The sequence below is a fragment of the Carica papaya genome, chromosome 7 (assembly GCF_054855325.1).
Source record: "Carica papaya isolate Zhongbai chromosome 7, ASM5485532v1, whole genome shotgun sequence".
Taxonomy (NCBI): domain Eukaryota; kingdom Viridiplantae; phylum Streptophyta; class Magnoliopsida; order Brassicales; family Caricaceae; genus Carica; species Carica papaya.
In genome coordinates, this window is record NC_142315.1 from 28,274,156 (window position 1) to 28,292,474 (window position 18,319).

Below are 18,319 nucleotides of genomic sequence, written 5' to 3' on the forward strand. Positions count from 1 at the left end.
GGGTGTCTAAAATTGAATTCCGAGTAAAGAAATTTTTTTTTACCTCTTTTGGCGGTCAAAAATGGTTCCAGCGCGATGGTGGGCGGCTTCCTTCCCGACGGCTGGCTCTTCTTCTTTGGCGAGGGTGTTTGGCGACTAGGGTTAGGGTCTGGTGTGAATATAGTTATTTATATCCGTCCTCTTTTAATCTATACCGTCCATCGCGTTTGATCTGAACCGTCCGATCGTGATTAAGTAGAGAGTTAATCTAGACCATTCATCACGATTTGATCTGGACCGTCCGATCGCATTTAAATAGGAAGTGAATTTAGAATGTTAATCGTGTTTAAATCTAATCATATGATCGCATCTGGAGAGGGAACGTATCCAGGTCATCCGTACGTGCAGAAGTGAATCTGGGCCGTCCAATCGTGGGAACGCATATCGCCAGCATGGCCTCTCGTGTGGTACTGCATCAGCGTCCCTTGCCACGTGGCCCATTTTGGTTCGTCTGGGCTGCTGACTGGGCGTCCTACATGACACAACTTTTTTAAATTATGTTTTAATCTATAGTTTTCGATTTTTCTTTCAAAAATATTATCAAAACCCAAATTTTCACCTTTTTTTTCAATATTATTTTCAATTTCATCATTCACCCATTTTTCTTCATTTTACATTAAATTAAAATTAAAAAATTAAAAAATTATATTTATAAATTAATTTTAAATATATTAAAATTAATTGGATATTACAACTCTCCCCCTTTAAAAGAAATTTGGTTCCTTAAATTTGTCTCTCTCACGCAATCAAATAGTTGGAGATATTGGGCTCTGAAATCCGATTTTAGCTCCCATATGACCTCGCCCGGTGTGTGATTTTACCATATGACCTTAACAAATAAAATTTTTCAGTTGCGGAGTACTCTGCTCTTTCGGTCCACGATGCCGACCAGTACTTTCTCGTAGAACATATCATTATGGAGGGAAAGTGACTCGTGGGCCAAGATGTGAGAGCGATCCGGGTTGTACTTGCGTATCATGGATACATGAAATATATTATGGACATTGGAAAGTTTTGGAGGCAGTCTCAATTCTGTATAAGATTTCAAATGATCCAATAAACCAGAGATTTAGCTTCCACCTCTCGCCAAATCTACGGATTCCCTTGAAAGGAGTTACATTAAGGAATACCCGATCGCATTTCTCAAATTCCAAATCTCTCATCCAGGAGTCCGTATAACTCTTCTACCTACTCTAAGTCGTCTGAATGTTCTTTCTGATTTTAACTATTTTGCTATAGTCTTCTCTACGAGATATGGGCCGAACAGTTTCTTATTACCCACTTCTTTCGAGCATATCAACGATTTGCATGGGCGGCCATACAATGCCTTATACGGAATCATGCCAATACTTGCTTTGTAGCTGTTGTTGTAGGCGAACTCTGTCAGGGGTAGATGGTCATCCCAATGGTCCTAAAAGTCAAGAACACAAACTTAAAGTATATCTTCAAGTGTGCGGATCGTCATTTTTGTCTGTTCATCGGTCTGATGTAAATAGTGTTATTTATATCCGTCCCCTTTTAATTTGAGCCGTCCATTGCGTTTGATCTGGACCATCCGATAATGATTAAATAATGAATGAATATGGACCTTTCATCACGATCTTATCTGGACCGTCCGATTGCGTTTAAATAAGAAGTAGATTTGGACCGTTGATCGCGTTTAAATCTGACCGTCCGATCGCGTATGGAGAGGGAATGCTGGAGCGAATCTGGACTGTCCGATCGCAGACACGTGGGTCGCCGGCATGGCCTCCCACGTGATACTGTATCAGCGTTCGTTGCCACGTGGCGCGTTCCAGTCCGTCAGGACTGCTGATTGGGCATTTTACATGGTACAACTTTCCTAAATTATGTTTTAACTATCAGTTTCCAATTTTTTTTTTCAAAAATACATTCAAAACACAAATTTTCACTTTTTTTTTAAATTATTTTTAATTTTATCATCGAGCTATTTTTCTTCATTTTTACATTAAATTAAAATTAAAAAATTAAAAAATTATATTTATAAATTAATTTTAAATTTATTAAAATTAATTAGGTATTACATACATTATTTTTTGGTATATTATAGTATTGTATTTTTAAATTTTAGTGATTCAACAATTAGCTAACCTTAGTTTTGTCAAATAACATATTACATAATAATTAATTTATCATAATTTTAACATGTCATCAACCATAGGTATAATTATCAATAATCATTGAACAATTATTAGTATTAATGTTTAAACTAGTAAAAATATGAAAATACATAAATAAAATAAATTTAAATATAATATATGAACTTGTAAAAAATTAACTGATTCGTTAGATATTCAATAATAAATTATAAGTGTTAATTACTTTATTAAACTGTATATTTTAACGACACCGTTTTAAATTTTAATAATTTAATTAATGTGATAATAAATAAAAATAAAAATAACAGTTACGAAAAAAAAAAAAAACTTTATGAATGTCTACATGATGCTATTTGTTTAGTCGTTGCTTTAAAATTAATTGGTATATCTAATTTAATTTATGTATTAATATTATTATTTTTTAATAGATGATAATTAAAAATTATGGTAAAAATAAATAAAATTGATTTAATTTTATATTAAATTTGGAATTTGGATTAATTATCAAAATGCTAATTGATTGAATCTCTAATTTCCAGAATGTCAACCTGGCAGACTTGATAAATTGAAGGGCAAATCAGTAATTTCAAAACAGAAGAAATCTAATTAATATCCCAAGGATAGTGACGTAATTAAAAACAATTTTTATAACTCGGAAAATAAATAAAATTCGGAATAATATAAAAGATAAGAAAAAAGGAAAATAGTGGCACATAACCCTAATCTGAGAAGGGTTTGTATTTCTCCACCGTCCTTCCTCACAAACCTTTCTCTTCTCTTCTTTGCTTTTCCGCAGAAGAGAAGGAAAACGGAACATAACACACTACGATCCTTCATCTATCTGTATAAATACTTGCTGTTATTTACTTTTTTTTCGATACAGAACAGAAGCTATCAATCTCGATTCAGTGATATACGCATCGCTGAGTCTTCTCTTTTTATCGTCTATCTACCTATCTCTGTAGGTTCTTTTTATCTCTTTTGGTTGTGCGGCGGAGATTTAATCTCTCGAGTGAAAGATCGAGGTATGCAGCAAGGTGATCAGACGGCTTTGAACTTGAGACCTGGCGGTGGTCGCGGAAGCAGACTCCTTGGTCCTCGCTTCGAGTCCTCTTCTTCAGCTTCCTCTGCTTTTGCTTTTGGTTCGCTCTCTTCGTCTGATCTTCCTCTCCTGCGTCCCCATGGCGGTGTCCCTCCTTCTGCTCTCCTTTTAAAGGTATACGAAGACATTAAACTATTTGTCACTTTTTGGATCTAGGCCTTCTATGCCGTTTTTAAAGATTGCTTTTGATGGTATGTTAATGTGATTTTGATTATGCCCTGTCCTTTTCATTGGAATTATTATGAGGGTTGCATTTTGCTGTTGATTGCTATTGAAATTCGATATTTCATTGTCTTAGATTGTAATCAGGAAGCTGTTTTATTGAGCTCGGGATTGGAATCTGGAGAACTATGGATCTGATTCTGAGGAAATTTTTGGATCTTCAGCTGATTGGTGTTACAATATGCTGTTGTCTTATTGTTACAAACTATAATATATAGTTTTTCTCTGTAAAAGTTTGTCTTTATGGAAAGTGTGTGGTGTGTGTTATTTGCTGCTGCTACTGACCGAAGATTGTCTTACGGTAGTAAGGTTGATGTTGGAAGAAAAAACATTTTTTTGCAACTTTCCAATAGATATCCTATGTTTAGGTACGGCTAGTACTACACTCATTGACGTCTTTAATTTATTATGTCAATTGATTTTTTTTTTTATCATATTTAAGGCAACTTGGTATGAAAATGCTGCTTAATGTCCTAATTCTTGGCGGGACACTCAACACGTGTATCTGCTGTAAATATGGACAAAGAATGATATGTAGTCTTTAGGTGGGCAATCTATGAGTTTGGTTGCCCATAAAGGATCTACAAATATTGAGACGTCTATTGTGATGAAAGAAAAGAACGATCATCCAATGAGCCAGGAGGTTGGGGATTTACGTGCTTATTGTATAATGCAATTTATGGACCATTTTTATTTTCTTATTGTTTGTTAACCATTGCGATTGCTCCCGAAGTCTGCCCTAAACACTATTTAATTGTGATTGCTTTAAGGCAGTATTGGTTCTCTGTTGTTCTTTCATTCTGATATGTTGATTCTGATTAAAGTGCCTCTTGGTGGGCTTTTAGTTTGGAATATGTTAGTTTCTCTTGAAAGTCATGCTTAATATTATTTAATTTGTTTTGAGCTTTAGCTGTTGGCAGAAGTCGTTTCATTTGGAAGCTTTGACATTTGAGGCATTGTCTAGGCCATCTGTTTGCAGCCCTCTATGCAAATTATTGCATGCTATATGTTATTTTTGTCCCTATAATTACATTTCTCTGCTTATTCACTCGATCTTTTTTCTTATTTACCCTTTCCAGAGTGGAGATTCACGATTTGAGGGCCGTGAGCGTGTGCGGTACACCCGTGATCAGCTGCTACAGCTTAGAGAGGTAATAACTTGAGTGTATGCCCATGATGGTCGATACCCAGATTTGTAAAATAATTGATGGAGGAGCAACATTGTGAGTCATGTCATTCATTTTCTTTAGATAAGTCCTTATAAACTAGAAGAAGAGTGGAGCATTGTTCATTTTTCATGAAAATTATTCTTGGCTTTTCTATGTCAACATTGTGAGTCATGTCATTCCTTTTCTTTAGATAAGTCCTTATAAACTAGAAGAAGAGTGGAGCATTGTTCATTTTTCATGAAAATTATTCTTGGCTTTTCTATGTATAGTCTGGTGGTTGGTGATTTATGGGGAGTAATTTTGTACCTCTTCCGGTTATATACTTCTGTTTTCCATTTTTTTATTATCTGATTTCTAGATTTTTTCTCTCATCAATTGGTGCCAAGTAAGCTCAGAGGGGTTATCATATCTAAATTAAATATTTTGATGAAATATTTTCTACTTTTGCCTGTTTGCTTTTCGGACTTGTGCTGTTTCTCTGCTGTTGAATTTCTAAGTATGTTGTGTATCTTTCCCCAGGCTGTTGAAGTCTTCGATGAGATTCTAAAGATTAAACGGGAAATTGAGACTGAACTTTTTGGCGAAGAGCAGAATTGGGGTCGTTCAGAAACTAATGTAAGTGCAGGATTCTTTTTTGCTTTTCATTTTATTTTCTTTTTGATAATTTCGATAAAATATTGTCCTATGTATAAATTTACCATTTATAGACATGATCTTGTAAAATCTTACAAAGAGTTATAATGATTGATCCTCTAAATATCCAATAGGTCCCAAGTCAACCTCAAAGTCGGTACTCTGAGCCGGACAATCGTGACTGGCGTAATCGTTCTGCACAATTTTCTTTACCTGGAGAGGAGAGATCTTGGGAATCTCTTCGAGAAAACAGAGAGTTTGTTGGCCGATATGATCCCAGACAGCAAGATTCGAATCAATTTAATCGCCAAGATCAACTCAACTCTCAATTTTCAAGGGCTCAAATCTCCTCCAGCCAAGGGGTAATTGATCTGTTCCATCTATCTGTCTTTTCAAGTTCCATTTACGTCTGCAAATACTGCTTGTGTTACTCACTTGTTAACCTATTGTATTCCTTTAACTTTTTAGGTTTGCATTATATTACCAGAAAATTGAAACTTGGTATTTGTCCTTTAGCTCTTAGAATTGTAATGATTTTGTGGTGCTTCAAATTTCCTGTATTTTGCACATCTTACTAAGATGAGGAGAAGAATCTTGAGATGATAGTTATTGTTGAACTTTTTTGCACTTTCTCACTAAGCTCTACTAACCAAGGAATGCAAATTCGTTTAGATTTAACTTAAGAGTCGATTTAGTATTCATGTAACTTTGTGACCTCACTTTAGGATATTTTTTCCAGTCCAACTTCTCATCTTAGATTGGTAAAAGAAAAGAAAAAACTAATGCCAAAAATGGTATAGAAGTGATTTAGCCATTACATTCTCTGTCTCACTTTTTAGTTTGAATTTCTACGTGCTCTAAAGTGCGAAATCTATGGTGTCTTTAAAGTGAAAATTCAGTGACTAATTTGGTCTTGAGACAGAACCTCTTGCAGACATTTTCGGCTATTTTGTTCAGAAACAATCGTAGATTGATGGACAGCTTCTAAATTGAAACAGAACCTTTTTGCCATTCTCTGGCTGTTTTGGAATAAAGTACGCCAGGCATGTTTGATTTGATTACTTAGATGATACGAGTAGGTTGAGGAAAAATATTTTGAATTACAAGATAAAAATTTCTGGTTAGTTAAAGGCAGATCTCTGCATCTGTTATTTTTTTAATTTATAGCCCAGCTGTTATCACCTGCATGTTAATGCAGCTTTTGCTATTTTATCTGAATTAATGATTATTCACTCTGGGATTTACATCTATTCTCGTCTTTTTGTTTCTTTGGGTATTTTGTTCAAAATCAATCGATTAATGTACAACTTAAAGCAATTTTTTTTGGATGTTCACTTGCCTGTTTTAGGACCAAGTAGACCAGGTTTTTGAGATACAAATACTTGGATGATGTGAGTAGGTTGAGGAAAATAAATTATGAACTATGAAATAGACATTTCTACTTAACTATAGGCAGATCTCGGCAGCTGCTATTTGTTATGGCCCAACTTGTTAATGTAGCTTTTGCTGTTACTTTTGCTCTCACCCTTCTTTGTTTAAGTTCTCACTAAAGCTCTTCTACATTTTTTTGAAGACCAAAGATTCTTTGCATGTGCCATTATGCTTTGTACCAACACCATTATTTTCTTTGTCAAACCAGGTTGGACCGGCCCCTGCTTTAGTTAAAGCTGATGTGCCATGGTCAGCTAGACGGGGAAATCTTGATGAAAAGGAGCGGGTTTTGAAGACTGTGAAAGGGTAATTTATCATAAAAATTTCGATTTGCTTTTCTGCTACTGCACTTGGCTTTAACAAGGTTGAGCATTTGTTAAATAATATAATGAACCTAAAAGAACCAAGAAATATTAACTAATATACTTGTTTTGCTAATCAATATAATATATATTTTTGTAAACAAAGTGATGGTTTATAAACTCCACAAGCCAATATAAGTTCTGTTTATATGCAAACCCAATGGATTTACCATTGAGGTTGAGTGGTTCTAGCAAGCTTCATCTGTACAAGTCTGGACACTGTATGTCTTCAAAGAAGGCATTAAATAGCTAGTAGCTTGCTTCTTTTCATCTAGTGGAATTCTTATTATAAAATTATCATGTACTTAGGAGACATTATTATTTTTTAAAAAATGTGCTTAGGAGACATCTGCTAACTTTTATCAGTTCTTTGAGGGGCAGAGCTTTCTTCTTTTGGTGGTTTTGTTGGTACTATGGCATGTTCTGTAAATGTTGCTTGGGTTATAGTGAAAAATGTTGCTTACTTTTTTCTATAAACAATTTTCGCATATGATCAGGCTCTTTCTTGAAATGATGAATATAATTTTCTTTTACTGAGAGGTGTCTTTATCTTTTCCCATTGGCATGACACTTAATGTGGAACTCAATTAAATTGCTTGTATAAGTTCCCTAAAGCTTTAAGGTCCAGCTGATTTTCTTCCCTACCTAATACCATATCTATTGTTTTGGTGGTTGTAGGATACTCAACAAGCTAACACCTGAAAAATATGATCTTCTCAAGGGTCAACTGATAGACTCTGGCATCACATCTGCTGATATCCTGAAGGTCCACCTATATACGCCTTCGACATGGCTTTCATTTACTTTTAAGTCTACATCCTTGGTAGTTTCAGTTGAACTCATGCTTTGACTTGCAATACAGGGAGTTATATCGCTGATATTTGATAAGGCTGTCTTGGAGCCTACATTTTGTCCCATGTACGCCCTACTGTGTTCTGATCTTAATGAAAAGCTTCCCTCGTTTCCATCTGATGAGCCTGGAGGAAAAGAAGTCACATTTAAGCGAGTCCTTCTGAACAACTGCCAGGAAGCATTTGAAGGTGCTGACAAATTGAGGGAAGAAGTGAGGCAGATGACTGCTCCTGAGCAGGAAGCGGACCGGAGAGATAAAGAAAGAATAATGAAGCTCCGTACTTTGGGCAACATTCGTTTAATTGGAGAGCTTTTAAAGCAGAAGATGGTGCCTGAAAAGATTGTTCATCACATTGTTCAGGTATTAGCTAATGGTCACTTCTTTTGATGAATGAATTATTGACGATGTATGTTGTTTCAAAGATAACTTATTTTTATGCATCATCACAGGAGCTTCTGGGGCATGATAATAAAATTTGCCCTGCTGAGGAAAATGTAGAGGCTATTTGTCAATTCTTCAACACTATTGGTAAGCAGCTCGATGAGAAGCCAAAATCACGACATATAAATGATACGTATTTTAGTCGATTGAAGGAGTTGACAACCAATCCTCAGTTGGCTCCAAGACTGAGATTTATGGTCCGTGATGTTCTTGATCTACGTGCCAACAACTGGGTTCCTAGGCGTGAAGAGGTACCAACTCCCACTCATTCATAATAGATCTTTACATGTTCAGATGTGCATGTGTTTTTGAAACATGGAGAATGGGGTCTTGATGTTTTATGGTCTTTCTCTGTCATTCGAATTTGTAGGTAAAAGCCAAAACAATAACTGAAATTCATACAGAAGCAGAAAAGAATCTTGGGTTGCGTCCAGGTGCCACTGCAAGCATTAGAAATACTCGTGGTGTTGTTTCTGGCCCTCCAGGAAGTCCTGGTCCTATGCCCTTCCCTGTCAATCGACCAGGAACTGGTGGCATGATGCCTGGTATGCCAGGAACTAGAAGGATGCCTGGGATGCCTGGAATGGATAATGATAATTGGGAGGTTCCGAGGACTCGGTCAATGCCTAGAGGTGCTGGTGCAGGCATGCAACCTGGAGGACGTGTGCCATCACCGTTGGTCAACAAGTCAACTTCAATGAACTCAAAACTTCTGCCTCAGGGTAGTGGTGGCATTATTAGTGGGAGAACAAGTGCACTGTTGCAGGGAAGCAACCCCCCTCCTGCACGTCCTTTTAGTCTAGGTTTGGAGCCTACGGCTCAAGTTCCTGTGCCTGCTAGACCTGTTCCCGCTGCTGCTTTGACTCCTGTTGAGAAACCAGTGGCTCCAGCTGCCAAGATGAATCCAGATGATCTTAGGAGAAAAACAGTTTCCCTGCTGGAAGAATATTACAGTGTTCGGCTGTTGGATGAAGCACTGCAATGTGTGGAGGAATTGAGGTCTCCATCGTACCACCCTGAAGTTGTCAAGGAAGCCATCTCAATTGCACTAGAGAAAAGCCCACCCTGTGTTGAACCAGTAGCAAAACTCCTGGATTATCTTCTTCTGAAGAAGGTTCTTGCACCCAAAGACGTAGGGACCGGAGTTTTGCTCTATGCTTCCATGTTGGATGACATTGGCATTGATTTACCTAAAGCACCAAACAATTTTGGCGAGATTATCGGGAAACTAATTTTAGCAATGGGTTTGGATTTTGCTGCGGTGCAAGAGGTCTTAAAGAAGATTGAGGACGACAGGTTCCGGAAAGTTGTTATGGACTCAGCAGTCAGGACCGTTAGTTCTAGTCCCTCTGGGCAATCTGTGTTGGATTCACAGGCAGCTGAAATTGAGGCTTGCCAGAATTCACTCTAGCCAAGTCTTATATTTTTTTGCACCGAAGTACTGCAGTGGTTTTACACATGAACTTGGAAAATGACTATGCATGCACACCAACCCCCTGTTATTTTCCTTTGAGGCGAGCAAACTTGTATCATTTTGGTAAGGTTGAGCTGCCAAGGACAGGTAATTTTTATGGAGTTGTATATTTTTTTTTGAGGTAAGAGCTGTGTGTTTATTGAGGGAAAAAGACCATAATGCCATGGATTTTGCTCTCGACTCTCGAGAAAAATAGTCCCTTTTTTTTAAGGGATCCAGTTATTTTGTACTTGATTAGTTTCTGGTCATTTGTTTTTTCTTGGTTTATTGACTGAAGTAATTTAGTTGATTGTTAAAAACTTGTCAGCTCATAAATTTAAAGTTTTTCCTTTTCCACTGCTGAAAAGGAGACGAGTCTTTGTATTCTTTGTTTGTCTGCCAATCTGGATGTTTGGTTCCACTCATTAGGTGCAGAAGCAGCTCTTTGATCTTGGCCTGAAGCCCTAATCTAATGTCTTTGTATGCAGTATTCCCCCTACTCCAATCTTAAAGAACCAAGAGAATTAATTGTCTTTCTGCTCTTATTTTTTAATGCCAAATTGGTGCAGGTCACTTTTATTATGCATGGTGCTTGTATGGTTTCTGCAATCACGAGGGAGAAAAAATTTTCTCGTCCTTCAAATTTTAATTTAAACCAATCTTTATGTGGTCTATATGCAATGTACAAATTAATAAAAAAAACTACATAACATATTATATTATCTATAAAACTAATTTTGCTGCTGTAAATGTATTTAAAATGAATAAACTGAATCAGTTCAATAAATACAATGAAAATATTAAATTCTTAATTTTGAAGTATTGAGTAGATTTTTTCCAAAATTTTGTAATTTTTATTTTTATTTTTTATAATTAAACACCATGATATAATTTATATTTTTATTAAGAGTTTCATAAAAATTTCAATCAATAAAGTTTATTAGTCAACTTAATTTCTTAAATTATTAATAAAAATATTATACTGTATTACAGTATATTTATTGTGTACAGTAATTTATTAAAATTTTGGAGTAAATATATATGTTCGGTAACAAGAAATTTTATTAAAAAATAAAAAAATATATGTTTTTATTTATAAAGATTATATATTAAAGAAATAATATTTTATTTAAGTTTATTCCAACTCGGGACATATTTATTTTTAGTACAAATTACTACGCACAACACAAAAATAATAATTACACTAAAATTTTTGTAATATATCCACGTGTACTTTTGATTATCTGTGTGTGTGTGTGTGTGTGTATATATGTTTAGATTTAAACAAATCCCAACAAGCTCTCATTTCTAAATTCAATAAATATTTGAAAAACGATTTCACTTTCCCAAAATCTCCCGCTCAATTTCACCTCGGAAACGTTAGAAATGTGTTCGAGGGAGCGCCAACCAACCGATACCAACGCGGATTCTGTCTCAAGGGATGAGTCACTGAGGCTTGCAGTGGCCGTTTCTGTTCTCCGATCAAGGATTTTCCAGAGGCGGTCTTCCTTTCCCAACGCTCCTTTCGAATCTGAAGCCCTCCGCTGGAAGCGAAAGGTTCGCTTTGCGATTTCCTTGACTCTCTCTATCTGTTTGATTGTAAGGAATCTCCTATTTCATTTTCTGTTTTAGTGGTTCTTTAGGCAAAGGAGCGAAAACAAGAAATTATCCGGCTAAGAGAATGTCTCAAGGAAGCTGAAGGTTCTCAAGTTTCTCTCTCTCTGTCTCTAGAATTTTCTTGCTACGGTTTTTGCCGACTTTAATGAGGTGTAGGAGGTATAATTGTGCTTGTTCTTACTGCTTTAGATGCTACGCATTGCGATTTGTTCCCGCAAACTGCGTCTTGCAAGTGCTATTTCTTCGATAATTTGGGGAAGTTCAGTCCCAAACCAGCTGATGATGCCTCTAACCAGGGATTCAATGACATTCTTCGCCGCAGATTTCTTAGACAAGGTTTCTTCCTTCTTCAATCTCATCATCCTAGTTATGTTCTTCTTCTTCTTCTTCTTCTGGATACAATAGAATTTGATTGTTTATAAATTTTCAGTGCGATTAAAGGAAAGGACGAGAGCAGCTGGCTTAACTCAGAAAAGATTATTTTCAGGTAATAGAAAAGATTTCTCAATTTTATTTGCAAGGACGTATCTCAACTTTGCAACTAGTTTGGCGATCTAGCTAATGTTTCGCTACTGCATTTTTTAATGTTGACTCTTGTATCGGTTTTACTTTATCACTATTCTTTTTACTTAAAGAAAATGCTTGCGGGCTATCAAAAGGAAACTAAGGGATTTATGAACTATGTTAGACGCTAGCACACTGTTGGCTCTTTGTTTCAAATGGAAAAACACAGACAGATAATATATTTCATTCATTCGAAATAAAGTTTTTAATTTTTCTTTTTGATATAATTCTTAATTTGAACTCTGCTTCTAAATGCAGATTTAATCAATGAAGAGGAGGCAGAGCAGCTTAGGGCCTCTGTTGATTTTCTTGTTGAGCTTTGTGACACCAGTTCTCCTGTGAGATTGTGTTGCTGATCTTTATGATTTACTTTCATCATTTGTTGGTTGTTTATAAAGTTCTTTTCTAAATTTGTAACTTCGAACTTTGAAGGGGGAGTCTAATTTCACCAGCTGGTCCCACCAAGCTGTAGACTTCATTTTAGGTATATTGACTGATCTATAACTACATAATGCTCTCAAGGTGTATTCAGAACAACAGAATTAACATCATTCTTTCTCAATTGGTTATTGCTAACCGTGTCTGGGGAATTATAGATGGAATTAGGTAACTTGAGATTGCATAAACTAATCAAAATCTATTGATGGTCTTCAATCTTGATGTGTTTTTTGCATTACTATGACTGAAGCTTTTAGCGGTCATCTGATCACTCATCTCTAACTTATACCTTTGGTCCAGTGTGGTTTCAACTTTTTCATTCAGTTGCAAGTGATATAGATGCTTTTGGCAGCATCAAGCAAATGATATAGTCAAGTTAAATATCAAATTATCATAGGCAAAACTTTTCTTGAGATTCTTAATAATGTAGGTGGATAATGCAAGGGAAAAATTTGGATATATGAATGATATAGGTAATCCTATTGCTCAACTTCTTGTTTAATTTCAACTTATCAGCTTCCAGGAATTACAAGGGTTTTTTCAAATGTTTTCCATATATATTTTAAATTATTAGGGATGGGAGTTTGGTCCATGATGAAATGATTTGTTGAATTTTTGTTTCTTTTTAACAAGGGAACTGAAACTCTTTTGTTTCAACAATTTTGAGGTATTTGCTGGTTTTTTCTGCTTTTATATTCATATGGTGAAAAACAAACCTACGAATACAACTAGAGTATATGCCAGAGTCTCAGAAAGCTATCTTCTCTTGTACCAGCTTAGATAGCCTAGCTTGACTTCATGTGCAACAACGTGAACGGCTACACTAGCTCTCTATATCCATGATGCTGCAATGTAAACCACAATTATGACTTACTAATACTTTGCGCTCTATCTTTGTGCATGCTAAATAACTCTTTCTTGATTTATTGAAGCTTCATTGAAGCATTTGTTATCAGCGGGGAAGAATCTGGAATCTATTGAAGGAACTATCAGCAGCTTAATTGTGAGATTAGTTAGAAGGATGTGTTCTCTAAAAGGAGACGGTAAACAGTCACTTCTACTGGAATCTAATTTATAATTCTGTAAAAATGTCTTAAATATTAATGATTATGCCATTTTTTATATTCAGCATAGTCTCACATTCTAAGAGTATTGCTAGTTTTATTTTCTTTCATTTTTTCAATAATTTTGCAATGAAAGCCTGTGCTTTATGTCTTTTACTTTCTCCATTGATTTACTGTTCCAGAATCACATTCATCTGACATCCATTCCCAGTTTTATGTTCAACATTTGATCCGTAAACTTGGAAGTGAATCCTACATTGGACAGCGTGCAATATTTTCAATTTTGCAAAGGATATCTGTGGTAGCAGAAAGCATGCTTTTCTTGGATCCATTTAATGAATCTTTTCCAAACATGCATGAGAGTATGTTCTTAATGTAAGTACCACTCAGAACATACTCCTATCATGGTAATCTCTTAATTATGGTCTTTGTTTGTTGTTTATGGGAGATACATGTTTCTTCTCAGCTTGGTTGAAATTTTGATCGCTACGTAGCTTCTTTTTTCCATTATCCTCTTACGTTCATATATTTCCCTGTAATTTGACACCATCTGGGTTCTGCCATATGAATTTTCTGCCACTTGATAACCATGTTTTGTTGTAATTAGATCTGATGGCACTGGGTAGGTCAATGTGCTCGTTCTTGTAGCCAAAACAGCTAAAATATAAGTTAAACATATAAGGCCTTCAGAAATTTAACACAGGATAAGTTTACCTTATGGTTTATATATTAGATCACGGTTTTGTTTTTGTAGATTAAGATTCTTGACCTTTTTACTGTCCGTTGATTATGGAGTAGAGATAGAATTTAAAATAGCAATGGTCACAGATCTAGTTCCAAAGTAGCGTGATTTTGGTAACTGACTTTGTTGCTCAGTATTTCACGATAGTTTTTTCTGATTTATTTTCTTGGATTACAGGATCCAGCTTATAGAGTTTTTAGCAACGGATTATCTATTATCTTGGTCAGAGGATGAAAATTTTGAAAATTGTAAGTATTATAATTATTATTTATCCTTATTATTTCATAACTTTTTAGTATTAAAGTATAAGCTTGAATTGAAAAGATAACAGACCAAGATCACTTGGCTAAGGCTGGTCGGCTCATAAAAGACAATCTATATCTAAAATATAGATTTCCAAAAAAAATGATATAAAATAATAAATGATAATGTTGCTGCCCAGGATCGAACTGGGGGCCTTTAGTGTGTAAGACTAACGTGATAACCACTACACCACAGCAACTTGTTGTTCTTTCGCATGTGACATTTTCTTTTCTCAACGTACCTTGCAAGGTTTGTTTACCTAAAATAACTAAAAGATAATAAATATTAAAGACCTAAAATAATGATTTGATCTATTTTTTATTTATTTTTATTCAGATTAGTTTCTGTCTCTATTTTGGTCAAAATTAGTCTATGTATTTTTAAAAAAATTTTAATTTAGTTCTTTTTTGTTATTAGGGTTAGTTTAAGTATTACGTGTCAAATTTATTAATATTTAATATTTTTTGATTAATTCAGTTATATGTTGAATATTATGTCAAATGTACATTGTATATGACACAATATTTTAAAAAAATTATATATAAACCAGTTTATCTGTTTATACTAGTTTAGAAGTTAAATAAACTTGATCGACCTTGTCTATGCCTTAAATCTTCCTTTTTCGTTCAACATGTTTTTATCCATTCAAAAGGACGATAACACAGTTCTTTTATTAACTCACCTCTGACTTGTACTGGAGTTTCACAAAAGTGGAGCTAAAATTCTTTTCTAAGACTTGACTCTTAACAATATTATGAGAATGGTTGCAGGGAAGAAATATTATAGAGATGGAGTGAGTAATGAGAAATCAGTTAAGTAGGTCCTATTAGCGGTGCTTTCCTTGTTGCTTAAATGAGTTATTCATAATTACGAGAAAAAAGTGAAGAATAATGCAAAAAGAATGGAGGGGTTTGTTCAAAGGTTTTATTGATGAGAAAAGAAGAAAATGAGAAGAAATAGGATTTATGGCATGGATCTTGTGATAAATTGTTGAGAATCCCTTGTAAGTTGTTCGAAAAAGGAAAAGATTTCCTTGCCAAGTGTTTTGTCAAGGACACGAAGAAGCGATGCTCAATGATAATGTACTTGAGTGACCAATAGCTTCTCTTCCTTAGTGGCACTGGTTTACTTCAACCACTAGTAGGTAACTGAACAGAGATGAAGGAGGATTTAGGGTAAGGGTCAGACTAATTAAGCTCTTTTAATTTGCGAATTAGTCTGAACTTGTTTATATATAATTTTTAAATGTCATGTCAGATATTACGTAACATTTAACTTGCAGTTAAACAAATCAAAAAATGGTACTTATTAATAAATTTAACACATGATATTTAAATTAATGATATTTATAATTAGTAATGAAAATAGTTAAATTAAATATTTTTTGAAAGTACATGAATTAATTGAACCAAAATAGAAATATGAAGTACTTTAAATAAAAATAAATGGTAACATGGCCAAATTATTATTTTAACTACCAATAAATTATTGTTTGACATTGACTAGTAATAGGAGACCAGCTTCTCATTACTAAAGTTTGTCTTCTTATTCTTTATGGTCATTATCTTGCATTGGTTTTCTCTTATCTGCTAACTTTAATTTCATTTTTTACTTTAGATTTATGATTACTTAATTGTATTAAACTAGTACTAAGAGTCTCTACTTTATACTCTCTTTGAAGGATAAAAGAAGTGTTAAATTTATAGTTCTATATTTTTGTTTTTGTTGAAATATTATATTAGTTATGATCACTTCAATCTTGGACACTAATATATAATAGTGTAAATAATTTTTTTCTGGCTAAAAAAGAGCTGTTACAATTATATTGATTATAAACTATTCTTTTATTTTAAAAAAACTGTTAATACCATATCACTTATGAAAAAATAATTAATAGTAAGTTAGAGTACAACATATTTTAAAAATGTCGCATTGATTTTTTTGATTTGAATATGATTGAGATTGTAAATATTAAACAATAGTTGATAGTAATACGTTGATGATATTGCATTATTGTTAGTACCATATTACTTATGAATAAATGATCAATAGTAAGTTAGACATAACATATCAATAGTTGATAGAAAGTTTTTGCCTTAATTTTCATGATTTAGATATGATTGAGATAGTAAACAATAAATAATGATTAATGGTAATACGTTAATGATATTGCAGTACTACTTGAAGAGTGGGTGTCATCAATTTTGCGTGCTAAGAAGGAAATAGAGCTTCTGGAAAGCAGAAATGGACTTTATGTGCTTTACATGGATCGTATCATTGGCCATTTAGCTAAACTAACAGGGCAGGTTTCGGTTTTGAAAAATCTCAGACCTGATATTCTTAATAATCTTTTTCATTACTAATATATTTTGGATTTAAGTTTTTAGTCATTTAACTTTCTGCCTAGAAATACTACATATACAAGAGTTTTCTCAAATTCTAAGAATAATATAAAACCAAATGTTAAACCTATTTCTTTGAATACCTTATTTCTTAACTTCCAAACGGAATATAAAAATTATGAATTATATCAGTAGGGAATTTGATATGCAAAAAAAGAGATAGAAAAGTGAAGCATATAATCTCAAAAGACTTCAACACTTTTAAGTAGAAAAAGATTCAAGAAATATCTTCCTATCTCTTGCTATAATGACTCATTCACATACAAAGTTAAATATTTTAGTGCAAATATTCAAAGTTTATTTTTATTTTCTTTCATTTTTTTTTAAATTTTTGTGAATTTATGAATATAAAAATCAAGTCGTGCATGCCTTAATTAGGAAAGCTTTATACATTCTTGGTAATTGTTTTTTCTCTCAGGAGTTTTCAGATTTTTTGATTCATTTATCGCATCAAGATGTATCTTATTTAAAAAATTAGAATTATTTATTCTTTGAAAAATAAAAATAAACAATGATGTTGATTCTTGAACTATATTTTCAATATATTAAGGATGTTACATCAAAATTTTTAGTGTATTCCTGCAACAGTTCATGAAATTCAGCTTTGATCTTTAAGTTTATATTGGTTAAAATGTTTATTAGTACCTTTTTTTTTTTTTTCATGGAACTAATGTTTATCAACATTTGCAAGTGTGGGAGAAGGTTGCTGTTCCAGAAAACTCAGGGGCTTCCATATCTTCTTATTTGGAAACCTTCCTAATTCAAGTTTGGTATGTTCTCATCATTCATCCAATATCATTTCAGTTCTCCCCTTTCTTTTTGGAATGGCTTTTCACTCATTGGTTTGCTAGATTGAAACTGTTCTTAACAAGAATTCATCAAACTTTTTTTTTTTTAATTAAATGGAAGAATATATTTTATTTTTTTGCGTAAATTTTAAGAAAGTTGTTTAATTATGATCGAATCTATTAGTCAAAGAATATATTGAAACTTTTTTTAGAAGAATTTTTTAACCCTTTTAATTAAATGAAATAATATGTGAGTAATTGAATTATGCAATTAGAGTTAAAAAGAATATTTTCTTTTACTTATTTTTTTTTTTTGAAGATTAAATTCCAATCACATAAAAATTTAATTACATGAACTCGTTTTCTGTTTTTTATTATGAAAACTTCAATTTTTTACCATTTGAATTCATACTTTTTAATTTTATATATTTTAATAATTAATTTATACTTGTATTAGTAGTAGTTTTAGAACATGGAAAAATCAGCATCTAGTTTTGAATACCATAAGTTTGTTTTTTTAAGTTTTCATTATAAAAATTATAGAAATAAAATTTTAAGATATATTAAATATATTTA

The 18,319-nt window shown here is 33.5% G+C and overlaps 2 protein-coding genes and 2 non-coding genes across 4 annotated transcripts; 3 read left to right on the forward strand and 1 right to left on the reverse strand.

Moving 5' to 3' along the window:
• Positions 1-2,859: 2,859 nt before the first annotated feature.
• EIFISO4G1 (MIF4G domain-containing protein / MA3 domain-containing protein) lies at positions 2,860-10,212 on the forward strand. Its single transcript, XM_022043483.2, has 9 exons — positions 2,860-3,375; positions 4,563-4,634; positions 5,172-5,267; positions 5,420-5,647; positions 6,925-7,022; positions 7,757-7,844; positions 7,941-8,291; positions 8,381-8,623; positions 8,743-10,212. The coding sequence occupies exons 1-9, from the start codon at positions 3,187-3,189 to the stop codon at positions 9,781-9,783; spliced, it is 2,406 nt and encodes an 801-aa protein (XP_021899175.2). The 5' UTR covers positions 2,860-3,186; the 3' UTR covers positions 9,784-10,212.
• Positions 3,974-4,076, forward strand: LOC148253126 (small nucleolar RNA snoR103). The gene has a single exon (XR_015813750.1). It is a non-coding gene; the product is annotated as a small nucleolar RNA snoR103 (small nucleolar RNA).
• Positions 10,213-11,078: 866 nt separating the features above from the next.
• Positions 11,079-18,023, forward strand: MPS1 (multipolar spindle 1). Its single transcript, XM_088208216.1, has 10 exons — positions 11,079-11,382; positions 11,469-11,526; positions 11,632-11,778; positions 11,873-11,929; positions 12,265-12,344; positions 12,439-12,490; positions 13,377-13,487; positions 13,691-13,883; positions 14,428-14,498; positions 16,729-18,023. The coding sequence occupies exons 1-10, from the start codon at positions 11,212-11,214 to the stop codon at positions 16,914-16,916; spliced, it is 1,128 nt and encodes a 375-aa protein (XP_088064342.1). The 5' UTR covers positions 11,079-11,211; the 3' UTR covers positions 16,917-18,023.
• Positions 14,680-14,752, reverse strand: TRNAV-UAC (transfer RNA valine (anticodon UAC)). Its single transcript has one exon. It is a non-coding gene; the product is annotated as a tRNA-Val (tRNA).
• Positions 18,024-18,319: the final 296 nt, after the last annotated feature.

Excerpts from the sequence above, each read along its gene's own strand:
- EIFISO4G1 (XM_022043483.2), top strand. The coding sequence starts at position 3,187 with ATGCAGCAAGGTGATCAGACGGCTTTGAACTTGAGACCTGGCGGTGGT. Across the intron at positions 7,023-7,756 it reads GTTTTGAAGACTGTGAAAGG|GATACTCAACAAGCTAACAC; the intron begins GTAATTTATCAT and ends TGGTGGTTGTAG. Across the intron at positions 7,845-7,940 it reads CATCTGCTGATATCCTGAAG|GGAGTTATATCGCTGATATT; the intron begins GTCCACCTATAT and ends CTTGCAATACAG.
- MPS1 (XM_088208216.1), top strand. The coding sequence starts at position 11,212 with ATGTGTTCGAGGGAGCGCCAACCAACCGATACCAACGCGGATTCTGTC. Across the intron at positions 13,884-14,427 it reads CATGAGAGTATGTTCTTAAT|GATCCAGCTTATAGAGTTTT; the intron begins GTAAGTACCACT and ends CTTGGATTACAG. Across the intron at positions 14,499-16,728 it reads GGATGAAAATTTTGAAAATT|TACTACTTGAAGAGTGGGTG; the intron begins GTAAGTATTATA and ends ATGATATTGCAG.